The following is a 26,853-nucleotide window of genomic DNA, read 5'->3' as shown; positions in this document are numbered from 1 at the left end:
GCGCGCCTCCTTCCGCTGCGTTCGCAACCACTTAAACCCCAGCATGCCTATTCTAGGGGAACATTCATCAAAATGAGCTTGTAGATTGGCTATCTTTGGCGAAGAGATTTGGTGTAGATGGAAAAAAGCGGTCCAAGGACAAATCAGGTCTGTTTTACTAAGAATGGAGGTGGTTAAATCGGTGGTTTTCAAACCTTTGTCCAAGGCACACTAATGGGCAAAATATATATATATATCTTCATAGCAAAGAAAAGGCAATCTACAAGCTCATATGTGTCACATTGCCACACATAGTGAGCTTGTAAATTTGCATTCTTAAAAATGTATGGGGAAGAAAACAAAAATAGGGATGCCAGGTTTAGAGTGGCTTAAACATTTTCCTGTATTGGGAAATGAGTTCACACTGATATAGTACATTCATAATTCATAACTTTGTACAATATTGCAATAATATTGTGTGGTCACAAAATCCTAATTCAAGCGCAATTTATGAGAACCATTGGCTTAAACTATAAGATTATTTCCTGAGCTTACATAGTGTTCCCATCCCATGAAAGAATGACATCAGATGTCTGTGAGATCTTATTGTTATATTTTACACAGTGATTTTCTTTGAAATCTGATGCTGACCAATCAAGAAAGTGGTTGAGTGAGAAATACTGTACATAACATGGATATATACTGTACCAACCACAGGGCCTTGGCCCTTTACTTCAATGGTGGCATATTCATATAGTGCTTCACATCAGGTATTTGGTATTTATTATTAGTGTAGTACTAATATGTAATGTGCTATTTTGGGAACAATATTCCTGAGCTGGTTAAAAAGGCTTTTACTTGGGATTAGTTTTTTTTTTGCCACTGTACGATAAAAAAATAAAAATATGTATATCACTAAATTTAGCCTTCAAGGCACTCTTTTATTAAGAAATGCCATGCACTGTGCACATCAGGCTTACAATGGTGTTAACTCCCACAGCCCAGAGGGACGGTGCGCCCGCACTGTGAATTGGCTAGCTGGCTGTGAAGCACATGCTGACACAAGTACTGTAAATGGTCCAATTTGTGACATGACATAGGTCTGTTTTTAGTTTTTTGTGGGGGTCTTATTTCTACCCCCCTTTTCTCCCAATTTAGTCATTATTCCACTTAATTCTTCCCCACACATACAGTATTTCAGTGGGTTGCCACTGCTGTTGTATCTTACTGGCTCACCTGCCAGTAAGGAGCTCCCACCAGGATCTGTTTTGGTATGTTTGTTTTAAACCTGCATTCCTACTTGTTTTAAGTAAATATTATGCACACAAAAATAAATAACTGCATTTTATTTCTCAATACCCATATTCACATCCAACACAAAGGCTTTTGCTAGGCAAAAATACACCCTTTGCCATGCACTTATTGCCATGCATATATGCTCTCATGTATAAATGTTTACCAAATAAAATCAATCAGTCAATCACTCACTCACTCATTAGGGGTTACTAGAGGACACAGGTAACAGATGTTGATGGTGTGCTGTCAGATGAAAAATGTATTTCATGTGGCGTTCTGCAGGGCTCCAGACTTAGGCCTCTTCTCTTTCTCGTGTTAATATCGATATTTATTATTGGACTATTTTTTTTATGTTGCAGGACCACATTGGAAACAACGCTTTGATGTGTTTATCCTGGGTTGAAGTTATATCGTGATTACTGATTACTTATTTCTTTTACCACAATTAATTCAAATCATTTTCCCCCCCCCCAATCAAATCAAATCAAATCAAATCAAATCAAAGAGCGAATTCAGAATGAGAGTGACGACAGTACTCTGGGGGTTACCTGGCTGTCAACCAACAAGCCAATAACGTTGTGACCGTCCCTCCGAACCATGGGGGGTATACATACGCCTGTCCCTTCGAACCATGGGATATTCTATACCACACCACCTGGACAGAAAGGGGAAGAGACTCGTCTCGAAGCTCGATTTGTACTTTAGCAGATCTACAAGCTCACAACGCGTCGCGGAAGCAACGCGTTGTGAGCTTGTAGATCTGCCAAAGTACTAACGCCACACCGTCCTACGACGACGCACAAATCAAGCACGCGACGTCACCCTTCCTCTCTCTCAACGGCCACATCACTGACACAAAGAGGAGGCAAACGAAAGAAAGGAGCTTTTTAAGGGAGTGTTTTTGTCCATGAAAGAAGCAGTTTTTAAGGGTGTTTCTAACCGTGAAATGAACATTTTGTCCGTGAAAGATACGGCTTTATTTATGAGGCTCCCTGAGCCTGAGAAATAAGAGATTTCTGGGTTTATATGATTGAATTTGGAACGACACTTAAATACTAGCCTCGGGAGAGAGGAGAGGAGAGGAGAGGAACTCTTTTCTTAAATACTAGCCTCGGAGGAGAGGAGACTGGAGATTAAAGGAGCGGAGAGGAACTCTTTTCTTTTTAGCGGTGCCGGCAGCCGCTCTTCATTTGACCGTGTGGCTTTGTCCGTCAGTCTTTTAAAAAATAAATAAAAATGCTCCAGTCCCTAAGCGGCGTGAACTCGTGCGGTGCGCGGCTCCTGCGGACGCACCGCTCGACGTGCTGCTTCGTGGGGCTGGTGCTGGGCTACCTGCTGTACCTGGTGCTCGGCGCGGTGGTCTTCTCTTCGGTGGAGCTGCCCTACGAGGACCGGCTGCGGCGCGAGCTGCGCGACACCAAGCGCCAGTTCCTGCGGGACAACGAGTGTCTGAGCGAGGCTCGCCTGGAGGAGTTCCTGCGCCGGGCGCTGGAGGCCAGCAACTACGGCGTGTCCATCCTCAACAACGCGTCCGAGAACTGGAACTGGGACTTCACCTCGGCGCTGTTCTTCGCCAGCACGGTGCTGTCCACCACAGGTGTGTGTGTGTGTGTGTGTGTGTGTGTGTGTGTGTGTGTGTGTGTGTGTGTGTGTGTGTGTGTGTGTGTGCGCGCGCTAGCCTTGGATCAAGACTGTCATGTATTTTATCGAGTCTGACTTTTGCTTTTGTATCTACTGTATGAAAGCAAAAGTCAGACTCGATCAAATACACGATAGTCTTAATCCAAGTGTGTGTGTGTGTGTGTGTGTGTGTGTGTGTGTGTGTGCACTCGTTTTTTCTTAACCACAAATGTAATTTAGAGATGGCATGTTATTTTGACAGATGCCATCGGTTAATTGTTTACCTCTGGTATCCTATAGTTTCAGTTTCAAATGCACATGTTATTTAGATAGTTTGTTTTTAGACAGATGCTATTGCTAGGTAGGTTCATCGTTTACCAGGTATCCAAATTTAATATAGTATAGATTCAAAGTAAAGAATGTTATTTAGACAGCATGCTGTTTAGACAGATGCTAGCTAGGTTCATTGTTTACCTGGTATCCTGATTTCTTGATGCACTACTGTTCTCTCTGCATTGAGTGCATTCTACAGTATCTATGTATGATTATTTACCTTGCTTATTGTAAGTCACTCTGGATAAGGCGTCTCCTATGCTTAAATTGTAAATGTAGGCATTTAAAGAGAGATATTTTTTAGGAATTATTTTAAATGATTTGTAATTAATGGCTATTTTTAAGATACATTTTTGTTCTCATGTGATATTTTATGCTCTTCAAAAAAAGTAATACAAAAATATCAAAATAACAGATCTACAAGCTCACAACCTGATAGGATGCCTTGTTGCCTGCTATTTTGTGGGTGTCACCTTCACACAATGACAATGTGCAGTATAGACCTGGCTTCTCTTTTTTAATCAAGTTTAATTCACAGCATCATCACCATGCTGCTTTCGGGGGTTGCATTCCCACTTCCACACATGCAGGCCTTTGTTCTCGTTTCCCCAGCAGCACCTGATCTGACAACGTAACACAACACCCTAACCTACAACTTGCCTTACCTGAAAGGGAACAGCCCGCTGTAGGGCCAAAAATAGAACATAACTGTAACTTCATTGTAAAAGGAAGGGGAAGTATTTTGCTCTTTGACAGCCCGACGACATTACAGTAATAATAATAATTTGGTCTGCACTCCTTTGCGGTATTTGTCACAGTGTGTTTTTACATATCGTTGCTGTCAGGCAGCAGAAACCACATATCTTCATAGTTTCACTTTTTGTGTTTTTTTGTAAATTAGTGCCCTACTCGATCATACTACAGCGTCAAAAGTAACAGATCTACAAGCTCGAAATGAGTTTTGAGACTTGTCGATCTGCTACTTTTACTATTTTTGAATTTGAATCCTGAAAAGTGACAGTTTTGGGGGCACGGTGGCGCAGTCTGTAGCGCTGTCGCCTCACAGCTAGAAGGTCCTTGGTGCGATTCCCGCAGGGGACGCTGGGGGCGTGTTATCTCCTCCGCGTCATCAGTGCCTATACATCCACACGGCGTAGTGTCATCAGTGGGTCGTACCTAGGGGGGCGGAGTCGCTCAGGGGAAAACACAGATTTCCCCCAGCTGGTATAGACGGAGGGATGTGGGGTTTTCAAACTCATATGCTGCAAAAGTATACCAATTTAAAAGCAGGCGTCATGGCTTGCCAGATCACAGGCACAGAACCTTGTTGCCACTCGACAAGGAATGCTACAGTACATTAGCAAATTAAACAAGAGTCCGATTGGAATGTTGTCCTGGACAGAGGATCCAACACAACACAATGGCCCGAGGTTATCGGATTTAATCGCCTGGTAAGAGACACTATTACATTTTCTATAGATATGATCAATTAAACTTATCATAATATCAAAAAGCAAAAGCCATTCATTCATCAATGGTGTTTATAGAACATCTTTTAGTGAATTCCAAGTACAGGAGACATCGACGCCATTACAGTTTGGAAACGCAGTCAACATGCAGTGATTTACACACAAAACAAGCCAAACCCTAGACTATCCTTGTTTAAAAACCTATAGAAAACACAATTGTTGATCTGGCAATGAACACGGAGCTAAAGCAGTGTGTAAATCCTGCATGATATTAAATGACGCACTTCGCCAAATGGTAATGGCGTCGGTACGTGCCGTTCACAAAACAGTCTCTAAAATGTACTTCAAATTCACTATAAACATTATTGATGACTTAATGGCTGTTGGGTTTTGATATTATGGTAAGAATAATTGATCATATCTTGTAATGGTGTCTCTACCAGGCGATTAAACACTGTGCATATGTAAACATGTTTGGTAACAAAGAGAGAGACGGGAGGTAACCAGAAGACTCGCCCCAAAACACGCTCGCCCCCATTTTTTTCACCGACCAGCGGTTCTTGTATTCTTGTATTTGTTTTACAGAGGCTAAGGTTTGAAATAAGTTCAGGGTTAGGCATAGTTTTACTGAGGTTCAGTTTAGTAATAAGGTTATGTTTTGGCACCGTTTTACTGAGGTTACGTTTAGGAATAAGGTTATGTTTAGGCATAGTTTTACTGAGGTTACGTTTAGGAATACCAGGTGAATCCCGGCGGGTTTGCCCCGGGGCGACTGTGTTTTAGGGCGAGTGTTTTGGTATTCAGACGGAGATGGAAAGAGGGAAACAGATCTCCGATCTCAGTGGTGCTTGTGCTGAAACTTGACTCATGCAATAAGATATAAAGATAATCTGATAAACCACATGAACCCCAGCTTACGTATTCTGGGGGGAACATAAACCAAACATTGCCAATCTAGGTCACAGTCACAGTCTATGAGCGCTGTGAGCTCATAGATTGGCAATGTTTGGTCTTTTTAGTCACATATATCTTAATAAGTCAACTTTTCCGAGGGCGAGTGGACGATTGTGTTCCAGCTGTCCTTCTGATGGATTTTTTTTAGCTGACAATGTTTCTATCGTCCATAAAATAGCTCTGAAAGTGATCCAAACGATCGTGTATGATGTAACTCTATGAGGCAGATCGTTCTGTTTTCCCCCGAGACAAAATCGAAAGGGCGTTCCTGGGCGTTCCCGTCTATCTCCGTGTGTATCTATAGATTCTATACCCTAGGTGGGGTTGGCGAAAGGGCCTCTCTGTGTGGAGTTTGCACGTTCTCCCGTGTTCCTTAGGGTAGGGTAGGTACCCTCACAAAAACATGCAGTAATCCTGGTCACTATACTGCGTACTGCCTCCCCCTGGCCTGCCGGGGCGCCTGATGGAGGGGAAAGGAACTGGTTGGAATAACTTGTTCCTTCCACGCGCTACGTCCAACCAGAGAAACCCTCCCCTGTCAGGTGACAAGAAGGTCTGTTGGCTCTCATGCATTGAAGGAGGCATGAGCTCGGCCCTGGCCTCCCTAGGTTGGCAGAGGGAAGGTAGTGCCCAGGATTACATAGACAATTGACACTGGGTGTAAAAAATTGGGTTACAAAATCGTGGGATAAAAATTAAGTTAAAAAAAAAGAAAAGTGACCGTTTTGGACATGAGGTTTCCACCCGACAAAGACCATAATGTGGTATGTATCTGCATTTAATCCATCGTAATCCATCATTGTATCAGGAGCAGTGGTGACTACAGGGGGCAGCGCCTCGGAGAAAGCAGCTAGGGGTTAAGTGTCTTGCTCTGGGACACTTTGACAATCTACCCACTAACTTAAGAGAGAGTCCATCCTTTATATCTTTTCAGCCCAACTAAAATGATGGATCAAACGTGAACATTTTAAAATAGGATAAAATGTAGGTTTTTCTAGAGTGTCTTGTATTTTGGTCAAAACTAGGCCTTTTTTTTACTGTTGATTTATTTTTTTCTCTTCTGTTTGTACCCTTTTAGTAATGTTTATATGTGCTCTTTCTTGTAATGTTGCTTGTTTTCAGTATGGGGACTACGGATGGAAATTAGCATTCTTGCTAAATCCGGTGTATTTACACAGAATTTTATGTGTGGTGTTCATTAATATGCGCTCTCCCGTCCATATAAAATATAAATAAATCAAATAGACCAGGGCCGGGACGTGAACTGGGGACCTTCTGTTTCCCATGCAGCCTCTCTACTCACTCAGCTATGACCGCCCCAGTAGGCCAGGCCACCTCATCTAGAGGTAGGCTCCCGACCTTATAGTAGGACAGTGATTCTCAAACGTTTTAATTTCAAGGACCCCAGTAACTCTGAGAGCGTACAAATGGAACCAAATGGACCCTTACAGGTCCATTTGGTTCCATTTATACGCTCTCAGAGTTGCAGACCAGGAAGGGTCCATTTGGACTCCCCTTTTTCATATAATTGGTCCTCACTAATCATATTTATAAGATGGCACATTTTCTGTCTACTCGCACTGTGTCTCATAGGAGGGCTGTGGACATCACCGGGTGGAAAGTTTGATAATCAAGATTTCAAACTTTAAAAAATGTAATGATGCAAGAACAATGGCTTCTATTTCAGTATGCTAACGTTTCCAGGGAGAGAAAGACTTAGGTTTCTATTAGCTTGAAGTCACCCATCGATGATGTCATGGGTAGGCAGGTTTCTGAACTGTCCACAGCCCTCCAATGAAACACAGAGTGAATAGACAGACATATTGAGCATTAGTGGACCAATTATAATTATGAAGATGAAGTTGAAAGTTGGTGAAGTGCTCCTTTTTTAAGCAAGCAACCCAGCAGCACGTAAAGTAATTAAAATCAGCCCCACCTTTACCAGCTACAATAAGGGCTTTTTCCCACGGGGAGTGATCAACGTGCCTTGTTGTAATTCCTTTTCAATGAGAGGTGAACGTGAGTGGGCAGGTAGGGAGGCGCGGGACATCTGACCGGCTGATCGACAAGTGGCCGCATTTACAGTACGTACGTGACACTGTCCCGTTAGTGCTCGTTTCATTCATACGCACGCTGGGGCTGCACAATATGGACAAACTGTAATACCTCAATATGATGATGATCGTTCAGCCCCAGTGCACGTACGACAGTGGTTCTCAAACATGTCAAGGACCTCCAAATTAAAATGGATTTGGCCACGGACCCCCATCCGAAAAGATTTTGTGCCAGGGATCCCCATATAAGATTTATGTTGTTAAAAGTTATCAAAACAAATCCAATTTTTGTTTTATAATTTCAAGATTTTTTTGAAAATGGCAGATCTACAAGCTCACAAGGTGTAGCATAGCGAGGCGCTGTGAGCTTGTAGATCCGCTATTTTCAAATAAAGTTAAAAGTGGTTAAACTGATTGTGATACTATATTAACTTATTTTGCCAGGGACCCCCTGGAACCCCCTCAAGGATCCCTGGTGGGTCCCCGGACCCCAGTTTGAGAACCATTGACATACATGATGGAACACCCACCATTATGGTATATTCTTCTGACTTTAGGTACTACACTAAACTGGTCTGGCGGAATCCCTGTGTGGTATTGCTTTTTATTTTACTTAAGTAAATAATCTGAATACTTCTCCCACCACTGTGTGTATTAATCCAAACAACACCATACATTCCAGGGACAGTACATGCCGCAGGACAGGTGTTAGTCTAGGTAGATTATGTGCAAACAAAGGTTTTGTTTATCTACAGTCACTATGAATTCATGTAATGGAGTCCAAAGAGAAGCATGCACATCCCAACAAAAATAGACAGGCTGGATTCTCCTTCTGATTCTGACAGGCGCTGAACTAAAATACATACGCTGGAGAAGGAAGGGAAGTCCGCACACTGTCTTAGTTTCCAGTAGAACATTTTATTACTGGGAGATAAAAAGACTTCCCTTCCTTCTTCAGTATGAATGAATGTAAAACATGTAAAAGACAAGTGCTCTTCCCCGAACACAATACATATTATCAGCACATTTTTAAAATGCCTATATCTTGACTGTTGGTTCCGTCAGAACAAATGCGGTGCATAGGCCATCTTTATCTTTTCTTATCTTGAGTTGCGCAAAACACTATGGTTGGCAGATGGCATTCGGTTTCTTGGAAGAACTTTAGTCCCTTGACTCCCTTGACAGCATATGGCAGTATTTATGTTTGAGGTGTCAGAATACAGGACTACACAGATATCAGCGGTGTATCACCTCTGTACAGTAGGGCCATGTTCCACATTAGGTTTCCTCAGGGAGTTTAGTCCCATCTAGGGCTGCAAGTGCCATAGAATATTTTCTTAACGATCGTTCTATCTAGTACTTTTTTGATTATTTGAGTAATCGAAAAGCATGTTTAAAACTCCTTGTTCTTTATGTATCAACAAACCGATTAACCACTATTTTTTAACCACTAGAAGCACTATTTTCTACCAAAAAAAATGCACAACGGTGTCATGCAAAAAGTACTGAGTGAGGTTGTAGATTGGCTTTTTTAACTAATTAATTTCTTTGGGGACATTTTATGCCTATAATGGCTTGTCCAAAATAGCGATAAATTATTTCATGAAATGATTGATTACCAATTATTTCTTATAATTACATTGATTAGTTCAATTAACTGTTGCACCCCTTTGAGGTTTCCTGAGGAACTTTAGTCCCACCATATGGCACTGTCAGTATTTATCCTTGATGTTTCAGAATACAGGAATACATTATCAGTCGTGTAGATCAACCTGACAGTTCCTTGTTTAGGTTTCAAACATTATCTACTGTAGAGAGCAGAGACACACCCTCTCTGTTGACTAGCCCATTAAAACCGGGAACGCTCATGTGTCATTTCAGATTTTTTCCAGGGTTGTCTATTCAAAAATAGCTCACAGCGAGTCACTTTGTGCCGCACTGTGAGCTTGTACATCTGCTATTTATTTTTGTTTTTAAATTAGAAAAAAATCTCAAAAGTGTGAAAACTGCTGATTTAGAAGGCATTTGTAGAATCGGCCTCAGGTCTTAACCCATTGAGACCTGAAGCCGATTCTACATGTCTCCTAAATCCCAACAGTATTCTGAAAAACATATGTTTCTATATCAGTGGTGCTCAATCTTTTTCATGTCAAGGACCCCCAAAATTATATGTATTTGGCCGTGGACCCCCATCAAAATATTTTGTTCCAGGAACCCCCCAGAAGCAAAGATTTGAGTTAAAAATGTTTGCTTTAAAAATATATATATTCAAAGATTTGCACACATTTTCAAGATTTTTCAAAAATAGCAGATATACAAGCTCGTAGCGCGGCACTCGGTGCCGCGCTATGAGCTTGTATATCTGCTATTTTTGAATAGCCCAAAGTGTAAAATAATGCTTTTTAGCTCAAATCAAAAAATGACACAGTTCCAGGTCTTAATGGGTTAATGGGCTAGACACACTTATGTAAGAACCATCATGGCGCTCTGTCATGACGGGACTGGTATACTTAGTGACGCTTTGTTCTCATACTTGGCATGCCTTGATAACAATGCAGGCATTTTGACAAGGTACAGTAGGATGCGTTCACTATGGCGTTCACACATGATGCCATAGAAGTATTACTTACTATTACTGAAGTGCAGGCATTTCAAGTGTGAAGTGTGAAGTGTGAACAGGGTTAACGGTCTATTTACAGGTGGTACCAGTATTGTTTTTGTTAAAATTCCTTTTCTGTCATTATGAGCGACAAATCTCTATTTGAACATTTATATTTTTTACATTAAATATAAAAAAGATTAAGTCTCAAATAGAAAAGTAGAAAATCTAACTTTTGATATGCCTTTAGCCACAGACCCAGATCTGATGCCATGTTTTATCTCCGGGACGCCAGTCTACACTGTGTTTAACTCTCGAGAGTCTGCAATTACTACCACGCACTATGGTCACATGTCTATATAGATAGATATGAAATGGCTCTTTTCCACAGCAAGAACTAAGCGAACTGTGCCGTGCCATGTAACATTGCTGCCGGGCAGGAAGCTCTTATCTCCATATTTTAACTTATTGATTTTTTTTCGTAAATGGACGCCCTACTTGATCATACTACACCGTCACACTAAAGAGCATCAAAAGTAGCAGATCTACAAGCTTGTAGATCTTCTACTTTTTATGCTTTTTTATTTGAATCCTGAAAGGTAACCGTTTTGGACATATGAGGTTTCCACCCGACAGAGACGATATTTCACAGGTTCTGGGTTTGTTTCCATATGCTATGGCTCAGTTTCAGATCAGGTTTTCAGAACCTAAATTGGGCCCTGCTCAGGAAGTGGTAATAACCCTGAGGTTTGGGAACCCAGAACTTATAGCTTCAGATGTTTTCTAAAGTAGCTAAAACAGCTGTGTGTTGCAACGTATTTGCAGAACTGATACACAGAAATGAAATTCAATAGGTGACTCCCCACACACACACACACACACAAATAATTCCCCAGTGACTGATGAGTCTAATTGACATGGTCCTGTCAGAGTGCCATGGAATGTTTAACACTGTTGCCAAGTCCACTTGACCAGAACATGTCACCTTCTCTTATAGTAACACCCTCTCAGGGTTCAGTATGCCTCCTATGGATTGGCTGTCACTATTATGAAAGTTTAGTTGACAATTAATTGTGATTTAAAGATTTAGTTGTACTTTTGTCATTGAACATTGGAATGTATAAATGAAAAACCTTTCTGTAGACCTTTTTAGAGTTTGTAAACAAAAATTGCATAGGGCAGATATGACAAATAACTTTAAATATACAAAGAAATGGATGACAATGACCATTACCAATAATCAAAATAAATAATTTACTTTGCCCAAAACAGGCCATGCATGTAGCAATTTGAGACTTTCAAAAATAACGAAGCTTGTGGATCAGCTGTTAATTTTTCAACAGATGAACTTATACAGATGAATGGAAACAATTCAGACAATTATGCTAAATTGTGATAAACTCAAATAATTGCGATCAAGCGATTTATGTAATCATTGTCCCATAATCTCACTTAATAATTTATCCTTATTGTGTGTGTGTGTGTGTGTGTGTGTGTGAGAGAGAGAGAGATATATAATATAACAACAATTCTGTATTGTGTGTACACAGGATATGGCCATACAGCACCACTGTCCGACGGGGGTAAAGCCTTCTGCATCGTCTACTCGGTGATAGGCATCCCCTTCACCCTCCTCTTCCTCACCGCCGTGGTGCAGAGGATCATGGTCTTCAGCACGCGGAGGCCCATCTCCTACATCCACAGGTGGGCCTGTCACAATTATCACCCTGATCGCAGTTGTTTGCATAATCGTTTACACGTCGAAAAATGGTCATACAGTTAAAAAAAAATCGGAAATAGCAGATCTACCTGGAACCGTTATGAAAGTGTAAAATTATTTAATATAGCCTATTTTGGACATACAATATTTATTTTGATTATTGGTGAGGTGTAACAATCGGTTATTGTCAGTCATTTCTTAGTATATTTACGTTACTTGGTCATATCTTTCCTATCCAATTTTTGTTCACAAACCCTAAAAGCCAAACAGAAAGGAAATTTGTATTTATATGTTCCGATGCTAAATGCCCCAAAAAAATAAGTAAAATGTCACGATCGTGTCAACGCCATAGATTAAAGTTCTTAGTCACCACGACTGATTTCAGTCATTTGGCTTCCATAGAAGTCAGCATGTCTTCTATGGAAGAATGCCACTCACCAAAAATAGGTTATCTACAAGCTTACAACGCGTCTGTGACGTGTTGTAAGCTTGTAGATAGCCTATTCTTGGTTATTCGTTATTTTAAGATTAAAGAGTATTTGAAGTGGTCAAACTAGCGATAGAATACATGTTCAATCTTCCATCTACTTCGGTTTTAATGAAAGATGGAGCACAAAGGGAGAATACATGTTCAATCTTCCATCTACTTCGGTTTTAATGAAAGATGGAACACAAAGGGTTCCTTTGTAAATGACCTAAAGATTTAAAACCATGTTTACATACATAGATTCTAAGGAAATGTATTATGAAATCCAATAAACAGAATATAGTGCAAGTGTGTAAGAAAATATCCAAAATGGCCACTAAACACACGCCTGGCAATTTTTTACTTTTAATCCTCTTGTCTTAGAATACCTCTTTATACCTCTTTTTTAGGGTTTTCATATGTGTAGAATCCATTCCTGTTGTTATTTTTTAATATCAGGTCAATCATGTTAAAGGTCAGGTCAAGGTCAAATTTGACCTCTGGGAGAACAACAAATGGAAACAACTTGATGAACATTCATGGTTCACTTTATTCATGATTTTGTTTTGTGAAAAGTGTCATTAACATGTCACAAGAACTGGTATTCATAATAACATGAATCTTATATAATCTAATGGCAAATATGTATCTTTTGCAACTACATCTGTATTCTCCAACCCACATCCTGTTCTACCTCATCCTTACAAGTATCCTCCTGATTGACATCACTCCTCATCTGTAGCTTGAACATATCATCAGTAAACATCTTCACCAGAGCAGTTACAGTACATCAGTGATGCACTTCTTACTCTGTGCCCTAAATTGATATTGCACCATGTCACATAGCTCTGACGGTGCCGGGTCACCCTTAGCAATGACAGGAACAGGAATATCCTGGATCTCCCATCCAATTTTTGTGACGTCAAATGACTTGTCAGGTGGAGCTTGGTGGTCTGCCACTTTCCACAACATCACTTGTAAATGAGCCCACATGTGGTGCAACAGGTTGGTCGGTGTTGGAGGAAGTGCCATTGACTTGTGGCACCCACCTCACCCAGCACATCAGGGTAGCTCGGGAAGTTCCCTGCCAGCAAAGTGTTGTGTGCTCTGATCTTGCCTTTGCCATACATATAAGACTGTCCCATCCCAATGCTCCATCAGTACTTTACACTGTAGGTCCACCTGATGCACCCCAATACACCAACAGGACAGGATCAGTTTAATCACTGAGCATGTGTACCACACCCTTTCCAGAGATGGCTGCATCAGGGACATAGGAAATTATGGTGAAGTTTGCCTCATGACTAAATGCAGTAGGCCTATCTATCGTCAGCACTCAGCACTGAAGGTGTACAACATGCTCAATGGCTTCTGCTTAATGTTCTTGCTCTTCATGATGACATCTCATGTGGGTAAAGGACATTACTATCCACAACATTCACAACAGCGTGGGGGCAATTTAGCCAATGATGGGATTGAAGAGATGAGGGCGTGATCTTTCTGTGTGTAAGGATACACCCCAATATTTTATGACCAAGACACACCAGTGCTTCAACTCCCTCTACTGTTTCTGCACATTTTGGGGAAGGCTTCAGTCCACTCCACTCATATGCATCATGACATCATCTTTCCTGATCTTTATGGCAGAGACGGTGATCCAGAATCCATCATGGTGCTGACAGACAAGGTCTAGCTTAGCCTCTATGACATGGAGCACATGCATCTTCGGCAGGCACTGGGTTAGATATCAAGCACACTGCACATGGCCAGCACGGAAGAAGTACTTCATCATGTGCTTCATAAGAGAAAAGGTGACAAGTTAATGTCAACCCTGCACATTCAAACTGGTGGATGTGAAGTGTAGGAAGAAGTTGTCTACCCACTGTCAGCCAGTAGGATGGAGATGTGCAGTGTCCAGGTAGGCCACTGCTGTATCTGTTCAAATGTCTTTGGCCCAGTTGATAGAAACCACTTCAAGAGTGCTGCTGATACACTGATACACACAGTGCTGCTGACTTACCACTGAACACGCCTGTCTGCAACCACATGCATTTCCACTTCTAGTGCTGAACCTTGCATCAGTTTTGCAATGCAGCTGAAGAATGACTGTATAACATGCATCCCACCGGGATGCACAATTACATTATAGAACCGTTCTGGCTGATTCCATACCTGCAAGGTGTCAACAAACGGCTCCATGTCAATTGTGAATGTGATGTGAATAGGGTCTACTGTACATGTCAACCAGTGACCATATCTGCTGCCTGCTTGGACACCTGGTTGGACGATAAGGTGCGAGAGAGACCTTGACCTGACCTTTAGCACATGGGCCAAAGACTGACCAGCAAGTGAAAATATAACATTAGAAATAGATTATATATACCTATGAAACCACCTTTTCTAGGTTGAACAGTATCATAAAGCCATTTAAGCTCCTGACCGCCATATTGGACGCCATCTTGAAAATGATGGCTTTACGAGAAATATAATTTCCTAGATTTTTTTGTATGTTCTTAAGCATGCCTAGAGGTACCGGAACCAATTGAAAAACCTTTTGTATATTTTTTTGGGTGGGGTTAATAGTATGTTTTCATATATTGACCCATGTCATTTTCGCCTAGTGTTATAAAATAAAATGCATGATAGCACTCATAAAGCTACCATTGGTGCAATGCTATCACATATTTTCTAACTCTAGACATGCATACCTTGACAAAAATCACTATGAGCATTATTCCCCTCAGATGGTACTGACCAACCCCCCTGGCTCACGGACTATGTGGGGGGCTCCTTTCACGCCTTGGCCTTGGCCTCACAAAATGTTTCAGTCGTAAGATTTTATTTTGCTTTAACCCTTTAAGACCTGAGGCGATTCTTTAAAAAAATCTAAATCCTAACAGTTTTTTGAAAAAAATCTAAAACTTTTTTTTTCAAGATTTTTCAAAAATAGCAGATCTACAAGCTCATAGCGCGGCACTCGGTGCCGCACTATGAGCTTGTATATCTGCTATTTTTGAATAGCCAAAGACATCTAAAGTGACACAGATGCGTTCCAGGTATCAATGTGTTAATCCATGCAAAACCCTGTCCACACAGACGCTGGGGGCTGTCCAAACCGCTGGTGGCCATCGTCCACGCCGCGCTGCTGGCCGCGGTGGCGGTGGCCTGCTTCTTCCTGGTGCCCGCCGCCATCTTCTCGGCGCTGGAGGAGGACTGGAACTTCCTGGAGTCCTTCTACTTCTGTTTCATATCGCTCAGCACCATCGGCCTGGGCGACTACGTGCCCGGGGAGGCCTTCGACCAGAAGTTCAGAGAGCTCTACAAAGTGGGCATCACGGGTGAGTACCAATTAGGGCTGAAAAAAGCCTAATATGTCCCCCATTCCAAGGGGGAATTCCCCTTTAGGCTAGTGGTTAACCAATTAAGACCTGGAACGCATCTGTTTGTCATTTTAGGATTTATTTGGCTATTCAAAAATAGCAGATATACAAGCTCATAGCGTAGTACTGTGCTATGAACTTGTAGATCTGATATTTTTGAAAAATTGTGAAAATCTTTTAATAAATATATATATATATATATATATATATATATAACGAAAAAGGGGACTCCTGCACATCCAAAAAACCCTGTTGGAGGTGCAAGTCTAGTCAGCAGGCATATAAATTGTAAAAAAGGGAATAGACCTTCAAGGAAGGGACTGCACACTCCAGGGAACAGATGGACAACTTACTACTGCATTATAGTATTTTATTAGCACGACGCGTTTCGCCGTGAGCTTCGTCAGGTGCTATACAAAAAAAACAAACTTTTGTATAGCACCTGACGAAGCTCACGGCGAAACGCGTATACGAAGCTCACGGCGAAACGCATATATATATATATATATATATATATATATATATATATATATATATATATATATATATATATATATATATATATATATATATATATATATATATATATATATATATATATAAAAACTCAAAGCTTTGCTTCTGGGGGTCCCTGGAACATATTTTAAGATGGGGGTCCGCGGCCAAATACATATCATTTTGGGGGTCCTTGACATGAAAAAGTTTGAGAACCATTATAGTAACATACGTTTTTTTCCTGGTGGGGAAGGAGGTCAAAAGGGGGATGAGTGTAGCAGTATAGTGGCTCAGATTCTCTGCCTGATGACCAAAAGCCTAATATCTTCCCCGGCCTAGGGAGAATTCCCCTTTTGGCTAGTGGTTAAGACGTTGGCTTTCCACTCGAATCCTGAGTGGAAACTTTGACTTTAAATTCAGCTTGAGTTTCCTAACCTGCAAAACCACTATTTCTCTTTTTTTTTTGACAGTGTTATTTAACCACATGAACCCTGGGGGCTAACGTATGTTAGGTTATTACACCAGGAGCGACACAAATAAACGATACGAAAGAAAACGACTATTTCACATCAAAATGTTTTTTTCTTTCTGTTTTCTCATTCATACAGGTTGATGTTTTTATTTGTGTGAAAAAGTTTACATTATTTCAACAAAAAAAAAACGTCAATTCATCCCCTTGTTATAATCGCGCTCAGTGTGCATGTACTCATAACAATAACACAAACGGCAGTGTCAATTCATGCAAATGAATCGGTGTGTACGGATCTTTAAGTATAGGGTTTAATTATTAAAAAAGGTTAAAATTGATTAATCGAAAAGGTTATCGATTTGAATATTCGCCAAGAAAATAATCGAAATAGTACCAATTAGCACTCCTAGGCAGTAGATATAGAATTGTCCAGTAAGATACAGTAGATGTACTGAATGCACTGCGTTGGATTCTAGCAACCAGTTAATTCTGGGCATTCTGAATATTCTATCATACATTATGAGGGCTTGTGTATTGAACATGAAATGCCTGCAGTTATTTTACAGGATGTTTGTTTCCCTGAAGGGTGTGGTTATTTGCACTGACAATATTTAACCACTTTAACACTGGCGTCCACATTCTGGGCAAGTTTTTTTTATTTATTCCTCGAAAATAACAGCTTGGATCGGCAACATTAAAAAAATTAATACGTTTTTGCTAGTATTAAAACCACAGTGGTGTGGCAACAGATAAAACAGGATGTCGCACGTCGAACTGCCCCCGAAAGCTGAAATAGGGGCCTCAGTGTGGCTGAGTAAAAAGGGTCTATATCACTGTTTCTCAACGTCGGGTCCGGGGACCACCAGGGGTCCACAAGAGGTCCAAATGGACCCTTACACGTCTGCAACTCAGAGCGTACACATTTGTACGCTCTCAGAGTTAAATAAACACTGAAGATGTTCCGGTGTGGGTCCTAGAGATAAAGATAGCCTAACGCCTACAAACTGGGCGTCCTTGAACTGAGAAAGATTGGGAATCACTGGTCTATAGTCCAGCTTGAAGGTATCCGGATCTAACCCAGTGAGTCTCTTAACTTTTACATTTCAAAGATCCTCATAACTAAATGGAAAGTGTCCCATCATCAGCTCATTTGGTTCCATCAGCTAAAGCCCAATGTGAATGCTCACTAAGGTCCGTTTCATTTTGCAGCACTCTGTACTACAAGGCCACATGCCGTTTTCCTTTTTTCATATTTCATTTCTATCATATTTTCACTCCTCAGCTTGCATTGATCGTTTTGTGTTACTAACTTGTGTGTAACTCATCTGGTGTTAACTTCTCTCAGAATGATGGGCGTGATTCTAACCTTCTAACACGACAAATAATCTAAATTGAAATGGTGTTTTGGAAAAGAAATGAGTGAAGAAATAACTTCATACTTTGATAAGTCATTTAGAAGTGCAAACAAACCTGGCCTCTTACTGCAGCCAAAAGAGGTTGTTGTAGTGTTGGTGTTACTTTACAAGTTGCCTCACACAGGTAGCACTATGCAATCATTTATTGAGACATGCAAAACCAACAACGTTCCAGCAGCTTAGCTTTCTTTTAATGTCTCGATAAATGATTGCATGGGAGACTACTTCTATATTTTCACAGTGGTGGACAAAGTACTCAAAGTACATTTTCTTCTAAATAAAAAAATATTTCCCCCAAAATATCAATAACAGGCTGAAGTGATTCATTAATGATGTACTGTATTTCTAGAATATAGTGGAGTGTGAAAGTATCCAAAAATACAAATACTCAAGTAAAGTACAGAAGAAGTTCAGATAATGTAGTTGGTAAATGTCCACCACTGTATTTTCATGCATTGTTTGTGAAGCAGGGAGTAGCTGAAAAAGCACATTCATGCTGGATGAACCTACCCTGAATAAATATAATTTAAATAATAATGATAAGTGATCACTGATTCTTGATTGCTCTGGACAATACATGATAATCTGTTCTTCATTTGTCTTGCCTGGTTAAGTAAAGGTTAATTAAATAAATAAAAACTGCAGCATGCTGCACACTGCCCTCTGCTGTCCCTATTGATCACTAACACATTCTGTGTGGCTGAAATTATTCCTCTGGCTAAATAAACATGCTGAAGGTAAGGGATGATTTTCAAATTGTGACATGTTAGTAGATTTTATTTTTCTTTCAAAATCAACACTAGGCTCTCCATAGTAGGGCTGGGCCATATCAATATTATATCGTTGATGAGATGAGACTTGTATCATCTGGGATTTTGGATGTGGTAATATTGTGATATGGCACAAGTGTGTCTTTGCCGGGTTTTAACCACTTATCCCTAATCTGCACTTCACAACGTGTCACATCGCGACGTGTTGGGAACTTGTAGATCGGTTAATTCCGCTATAGACAAAAAAAATTACAAAATGATATTGTCTCGATATCGATATTAGCAAAAATATATAGTGATATTCCATATCGCCCAACCCAACTACAAGGCCTACTGTATCTGGCATAATCCATTTCCGCTTTGCTTGTGTGTGCAGCGTATCTGATCCTGGGTCTGATAGTAATGTTGGTGGGTCTGGAGACGTTCAGTGAGCTGAAGCAGTTAAAACAGCTCAGGAAGATGTTCTACCTGAAGAAGGTATCACATCACATGATGTGGTGAATGTTTGAAAATTCTGCATTAGGGAGAACCCCTCCTGGAGATGTAGCATCTCGTTGTCGAGGGGGGTCTTGAGTGCTCATCGAGGGCCGTTTAGTTTTGCCTGCAATACAAAGCCAAGTGCTGGTTTTAGATTTTTTTTCCGCAAATAGTTTCGCTTTGCTTCACCTTGTTTTCCGCTCTGCATTGATCATTTTCCGGTACAGACTGAGACTGGTGTCGGGGTGTCAAGCGTCTTCTTGTGTTCAAACCCTCTCTGTTGTCTCTGTCGTCTGGGTTCTTACTGTGGGTGCTAGAAAAGTGAAATCAGAATGATGAGGTCGGGGGAAAGAAAATGGGGAATAACAAAACTTTGTACTTTGATTAGTTATTCGGCATATAAATAAACATTGTTGTCTGTCTCTGACATTGAACAGCAACCAAAAGATGTTGTGTTGTTGGTGTTATTTTTTACAAGTAGCCACAACACTGGTACTGTAGCGCCTACGCAATCATTTATTGAGACATTAAAAAAAAAAACATTTCAGGAGCTGAAGCTACTGCAATTATTTTAAATGTCGCAATTAATTATTGCATCCGAGCAATGACGCGTGTGTGGCTACTTGTTTATTGTTATGCTTTCATTGATGCACCTCTTCCATTAACCTAAGGTCCTGTCGTGCTGGCACACAGTAAATACATACTGTACCAGCAAAGCAGTGGTGGAAAGTAACTAAGTACCTTTACTCAATTACTGTATCTAGAGTTTTGAGGTACTTTTACTTTATACTGTATTGACATGTTTTGATACATTAATGCTTCTTACTCTACTACATCTCAGAGGCAAATAATGCTATTTTTCCTCCATTAGAATTATTTGTAAACTGCAGTTACAAGTTACTTTGACAATTTTAGACCCAAATAAAATAAACATTAGAAAAATATATAATTATTTATCTTTTTACCAAAAAAGAAAAACAGTAAAATGGCCCAATTATAATGTCTACTTTGGCACACAATATGTTTGGAGACTATGTTTTGCACCCAGTCCGTCCGTCCTTCTGTCTGTGACAGCTAATCTCAAGCACCATTGGCTTGATCGCAGCGAAACTGTGCACACACACTCCCTGGATGCCAGAGACCAATGGAGAATAACTCAAGATATCACAGATGTCTCTTGGATATAAACGAGGAGACATTATAGGAGGAAGCCCTGATTCTTGGCATGCTCTAAATATGCCATTTTCTTCCGTCTCTTGACATCATTAATGCTGCTCCTGTAGAAGGTTGTGCACTTTGTGCACGAGCAGATCCATTTCCTCAGCAGATAAAGTTTGTCTCCACTCTTAACACGCCGAATCTGTCATTTAAATAATCTAATGATGTGCCAAGGTGCAAACGCACCTAGCTCTTCAGAGGGAATAGGAAAAGTGGTCTAATTTATGTTTTGTCCCAAAACACACCCATGACTAATTCAGAGACTAAATACAAACCTTTTGTGCCCAGGTAACGCGCCACTTAACTTACACAATTGGAGTTGAACACACCCCCAACGCATTTGCGTGCTGCACGTTATGTTCTTGATTAGGCCTATATATCAACAGATGTTTAGCCAGTTTTCATCTGTGGTTGGTTCCCAGTTAATCAACCACCTGTGGATGACCTTCATCATCCTGTGTGTCTTCTCGATACAGTCTCATATGTCTCTTTTTAACTATGAAGCATAACCCAGAACATTCCACAACCTGAAACTTTCCAGAACCCATGAAGTTATGTGACGTTTTTGTGTTCGTTCCCATTATAACCAGAACCACCCCTGAAGGGGGAAGTAGTTCATAAAAAAACTAGATAGATAGATAGACCTTTATTGATCTCGCGGGGGGAAATCAGTTGCCAAGAGGCAGCACAGCAGTTATAGAGTATATAGAGTTATAGAGTTACAGATACAGAGTAAGAAAAGTACTGTTGGATACAGCAAGGGAAGAAATAACATTACAGAAGCACCATCAATATTGAAATAAATGAAACAAACTAATTAAACCAGTGAAAATAGCCGATCTACAAGCTGTAGCTCACTATTTTCAAAAGATGTTGACATTTTAAGTTCTTCTAGGCTCCCAGAACTCAGGGTCAGTACCACCTCCTGAGCAGGGCCTAAATTAAGTTCTAAGAACCTTTTTTTCTGAAACCGAGCCGTAGCGCATGCAAAACAAATCCAGAACCTGTGAAATGTTACACGGCACAGTTAAGTTCTTGTAGTCGAAAAGAGCAATTAATGAGCTCTTATTTATTTTCCTCGAGGCTGGTTTATATACCCTGGGCCTGGGGGTCTCTGCCTGGGCTCTATGCTGCTGCCGGTTTATACAGGGTAGGGGGGTCCCTGGGCTATAATATCATTGCTGTCGGGCAGAAACCACATCTCCATATTTTAACTTTTTGTGTTTTTTTGTAAATTAACACCCTACTTGATCATACTACAGCGTCACACAAAAGTCTCAAAAGTAGCAGATCAGCAAAAGTAGCAGATTGACAAGCTCAAAACTTGGATTTTTTAAATTTGAATCCTGAAAAGTAACAGTTTTGGACATGTGAGGTTTCTACCGAACAGAGACGATATGGTGGCCTGGTGGTGTATAATCCAGGCATGGATTTTCCTGCTTCTCCTTGCTTGCTTTCCACATGCAACAAAGCCTTAGCACACAGCTACACACTGCCCTCTGGTGTTCCTATAGGTCAGTGGTTCTCAACCAGTGGTCCTTGAGGGGGTTCCAGGTGGTCCCCAGCTAAATGATGGAGAGCTGGTAACCAAATGGACTCTTATTACATCTTTAACTCTTGAGAGTGTAAAATGGATTTTACGCTCTCTCAGAGTAAAATTATTGTTAAACAAATGTTCTGCGTTACTTAATTTACAAGAAGTCTTACAATTAGAGAATGTAGAGGATGGTAAGAGATGATTTTCATGTTGGTAATCTCTTCCAACACTGGGCTCTACAAGGGCTACTCTGACATAAAGCTGCAACTATTGATTATTTATTTTCGTAGCGATTATTCTATCAATTAATTTTTCGCTTAGTCAAATAAAGAACACTTTTTAAAATCTTTATTTGAATAAGCACTTAAAAAAAATACTCAATGTATAACCAATCAATGCATACAATCCAAATAATCGACTAAAGCTAGTAGTCTGATACCTAAGCCCTACTGTATGGTTCAAAGGTGTCGTGAAAAAATACTGAAAATAGCCGATCGACAAGCTCACAACTAGTGAGCAAGTTGAGCGTTTCGATCTGGTATTTTCAGTATTTTTGCTACTGTATTTAAAATATATAGCAAAAGCAGCAAATCTACAAGCTCAAAACGCATCGCTTCACGCCACGTTTCGAGCTTGTAGATCTGCTACTTTTACAAAAAGTTAAACTATGGGGAAAAAATGTTTCTGCCCAACAGCAACAAAATCATATTGGTTGGTACATTTTGGAGGATAAATACTATTAAGTCCACAACCACAACTCAACATAAATAACATGACAATTACACTCGGGTAAAACATTTATTAAAAAAAAGAAATTCCGCTTTCTGTGTGTGTGTGTGTGTGTGTGTGTGTTTGTGTGTACAGTGTATCTGATCCTGGGTCTGATCGTCATCCTGGTGGTCCTGGAGACCTTCTGTGAGCTGCAGCAGCTGAAGCAGCTCAGGAAGATGTTCTACCTGAAGAAGGAGACCAAGCCCCAGGACCGGCTGGCCATCCTGGAGCACGACCACCTGGCCTTCAGCACCGTGTTCGAGAGCAGTCTCACCACCTTCGCCGCCGCCCCCGACGGCAAAGACAAGGTCCATTCCTTTCTGAGAGTCCCCGTGGTGGCCTCTAACAACGGGGACGATCCCATGATCGAATGATAAAACCCCACCCTGATTTTAGTTTTCAGGACGACAATGTGAAAGTAAGGGAGAAGCAAGCATGCACATCCACTCACTAAACACCAGGTGCCGGGCAGAGGTCAGAATCCAAAAAGACTAAAGTCCGCACACTGGATCATGGACGTGACGTTTCCAGCCTTATCAGCTCTTCATCAGACCTGACGAAGAGTCGATAAGGCTCGAAACGTCACGTCCAATGATGGTGTAAAAGAAACCAATATTTTCTTTTTACTTTGGAGCATGATACAGTGTGCAGACCTTATTGTTTTTGAAAGTAAGGGAGAATGCACACTTAGTCGAAAATAGCCGACCTACAGTACAAGCTCATGCGTTATGTATGAATTTGAAGGTCGACTATTGTAGGCACGCAGCATCGAAGTGCAACGCAGTATAAATTAGGCTCTAGGGCAGTGGTTCTCGCATATTTTCATGGCAAGGGACCACCCAAATTGATACGTGATTCTCACATGGGTTTTAGTGAATAGTATTCTTTCTAGCATAACATTCAGTGCAACTCAGTGCTGTGCAGTACAGGCCAGTGTTTCCTAAAAAAAGAAAATATTTTTATTATTTCAAAAGCAAATCTAAATTTGTCATAAAATCACACATTTTCAATTTCAGAAAAAAATATAATAATTAATAAGAACATTTTTACAAACATAAGAAATTGTGAAAATAGCTCTGGACAAAGGAACTGCCTTCCTTCTATTGTATTTAAGCTTAATTTATTAGGGAGACTGGCTCACAAGGGCACAGCTTAACCTGCTGCATTATTTATTGGACGAGTAGGGAAGTTTTAGTGTAGATTATTCGTCTCTGAAATCTTAAATTATTTAAATTCTAGTCTTGCTATCACATTTCATAACAAACGAAAACATAAACGTTTACTGGTGTATGGAGTATTACCTCAACAGGTTGCAATGCAATTTTGAAGCCGTTAATATTTAGCACTGTCATTTAATGTATTGACTTTGCCTGAAAGAGATTTATGTGTTGTAAAAGTGTCATTAATGTAGGAGAACTGACGGTATTCTTGAATCCATTTCGGTAAAAATAGAAACTCATTTGGTTACGTAGACGAGACAATTTTTATGAGAAATTATATATTTTTTAAATGTTTTGGATAATGTGTAAACAAGGGGTCGGACAATTTGCTATGAGCAATAACAAAAAATGGATGACCATTTGTATATCTCGTGTAACACAATTTGAAAACATCTTTTTTGTTTTCACTGGTTGTATGGAACTTGAACCGAAGACGAAATATATTTTTAAAACATGTCGCGAAACAGGTTATCAAATGTGCAGCCTAATCCATGAAGATGCGTGCATAAAAGGTACTCTGAAGGGCTTGATATTTCTTTGTTGCGTGCGGTGTCACGCAACTAGGTATCACACAACTAGGTATAAATCCGGCTTGAGAAAATAAAAGGGAAACTTGAAAATGTATAACAGGAATGCACTTGTATTGTAGTAAGTTCCAGTTTTATTTATAAACATTTTATTGTGTACATCAGGGAATTTTAAACTTTCATACGTGAACTTAATTTTGTTCGTGTACGATGTTTCTCCTCATCATCAATTTTTTTATTTTATTTTTATAATGTTGGATTTCATTGAAAAGGGAAATCTTTCTCAGAAAGATATGTGCTGCTGTGTGAACGCTAGTGTCATGTCACTTTCCTCTTTTTGGAAAACTGAAGACCCTTTTGTACAGGCGTGTATTATTAGTTTGATTGTAATGCAGACTTATTTGTTGTGTGGTGTGTAATAGTATATTTCATACCAGTGTATATATATATTTGTTGTGCATAATAATATTCTTAATAATCTTCAAGGTGCAGTAAGCGATATTCTTTTTGTTAAAATAAGTGTTAAATTGCTGGCTATTCTGATAGTAATCATTGATATAATATATACTGTAGTGTCTGTTCAGTAACAGGGGTGTCTCTGTCTCCAGCTCTTTAGTAAAAAGACAATACATTTTCTGAAATTCACATCGGGATAGCAATGTTATCCAATCAGGAGTGAGAACTTGTACAGAATACACGATAAAGAAGTGAAATTGGAAGTTATGATACAAAGACGACAAAATTGGAACTGAAACCCTATACTATTGACGCTAATAAATGGGCACTCCCCTGCTTGGATGAAATTGGCAAGCCACCTGAAAATGTATTTTCTGATTACTAAAGAGCTGGAGAGACAGACCTCTGTTACTGAACAAACACTCTGTAGAAATGATTACTACATTGATTACTATTATCAGAATATAGAGCTTTACTTTTTTTCACATAATACTTTTTGTTTTAACCCAAAAATATCACTTACACTTCTTTTAATTTCTCACAGTGGAGAAGGGACATTGTCATCCTTAAGGACATTGTCTCATCATCATTATTGCCTCAGTGTGTTTTTATCTTATTTGTGCACTTGGTGATGTTTTGTCTTGGAATTTGGGACTGGCTGTAAAACTTTTGTCAATAAATGTCACCAATTGAAAGTTATCCTCAGTTGCATACATAATTGAAGCTCTAAAAACTGTAGGCGATTTTAAATGGTACAGTTGAGTACCACACCAATATTCTATCAGTAACATGCACACGTCTTCTAGATGGAGTAAACATGGTTCATGTAGAATTAATGTAACATTAAAAATACTGTAAATAAAACGTTTGGTTACAATTGATTCACTGACTTTTCATTCCATGATCTGAATGAGTGAAATGGAGTTTCCAATCAATCTACACTATATCGTTGCTGTCAGGTGGAAACCTTGTATGTCCAAATTCTTTTCAAGAAATGGCAATTAGTTATTAATAAGTCTCAAGCTCTATACTACTTTTCATTCTTTCAATATTTATAAAACCCCTCACACACTTAACCACTTACCAACAATAGCAACTAATGGCAGATCTACAGCGTTGAGAGCTTGTACATGAGCTATTTTTTCCTTATTTTGTGCCACACTATTACTGCGTTATTTCATTTGCTTGAAATATGGAGATGCAAGGTTTCCGACGACGATAATATAGATGCATTAAAAGCACACTGCAACATAACACAAACAACAATGATGCAAGATTAGATGAAGAGCAGAAAGTCAGAGGAAGCTTGAAGCAAAGGTTGTTTTTAGTGGTGTAAAGTAACAAAGTACATTTACTCAAGTACTATACTTAAGTACAATTTCGAGGTACTTTTACTTTACTGGAGTATTTCCAATTTTCAATACTTTTACTCCACTACATCTCAGAGGCAAATATTATGCTTTTACTCCATTACAATTATTTGACAACTTTAGTTACTTTGTAGATTTTGATAATTATTACAAAACATACATTAACCACTTCAGCTCTATACATTACACGGCCCACCCATCTGACCACCAACATGGCTGCTGTGTTAAGTGGTCAGATGGGTGGGCTGCTTGCTTTTT

The 26,853-nt window shown here is 39.9% G+C and overlaps 1 protein-coding gene across 2 annotated transcripts; it reads left to right on the top strand.

Annotated features, from left to right (window-relative positions):
* The first annotated feature begins 2,125 nt into the window (after nt 1-2,125).
* LOC308100768 (potassium channel subfamily K member 1-like) lies at nt 2,126-25,924 on the top strand. Of its 2 annotated transcripts, none has more exons than XM_080449869.1 (4): nt 2,126-2,872; nt 11,855-12,008; nt 15,587-15,828; nt 23,116-25,924. In XM_080449869.1, exons 1-4 carry the CDS (start codon nt 2,512-2,514, stop codon nt 23,394-23,396), a joined length of 1,038 nt encoding a protein of 345 aa, XP_080305995.1. In that variant the 5' UTR covers nt 2,126-2,511; the 3' UTR covers nt 23,397-25,924. The 2 variants fall into 2 exon arrangements, with proteins under 2 accessions (XP_080305995.1, XP_080305996.1); XM_080449870.1 differs by lacking the exon at nt 23,116-25,924 and adding an exon at nt 19,396-19,990.
* The last annotated feature ends 929 nt before the right edge of the window (nt 25,925-26,853 follow it).

Source organism: Gymnoscopelus braueri, assembly GCF_963280865.1.
Source record: "Gymnoscopelus braueri genome assembly, chromosome: 14".
Taxonomy (NCBI): domain Eukaryota; kingdom Metazoa; phylum Chordata; class Actinopteri; order Myctophiformes; family Myctophidae; genus Gymnoscopelus; species Gymnoscopelus braueri.
Note: the sequence above shows the minus strand (reverse complement) of the source record. Positions and strands in the feature narration are given on the sequence as shown.

What these genes read in the sequence shown, in the direction of transcription:
- LOC308100768 (XM_080449869.1), top strand. Translation starts at nt 2,512, where the DNA reads ATGCTCCAGTCCCTAAGCGGCGTGAACTCGTGCGGTGCGCGGCTCCTG. An exon ending in CACGGTGCTGTCCACCACAG is followed by an intron (nt 2,873 to 11,854) that starts GTGTGTGTGTGT and finishes GTGTGTACACAG; the next exon opens with GATATGGCCATACAGCACCA. An exon ending in CCCATCTCCTACATCCACAG is followed by an intron (nt 12,009 to 15,586) that starts GTGGGCCTGTCA and finishes CTGTCCACACAG; the next exon opens with ACGCTGGGGGCTGTCCAAAC.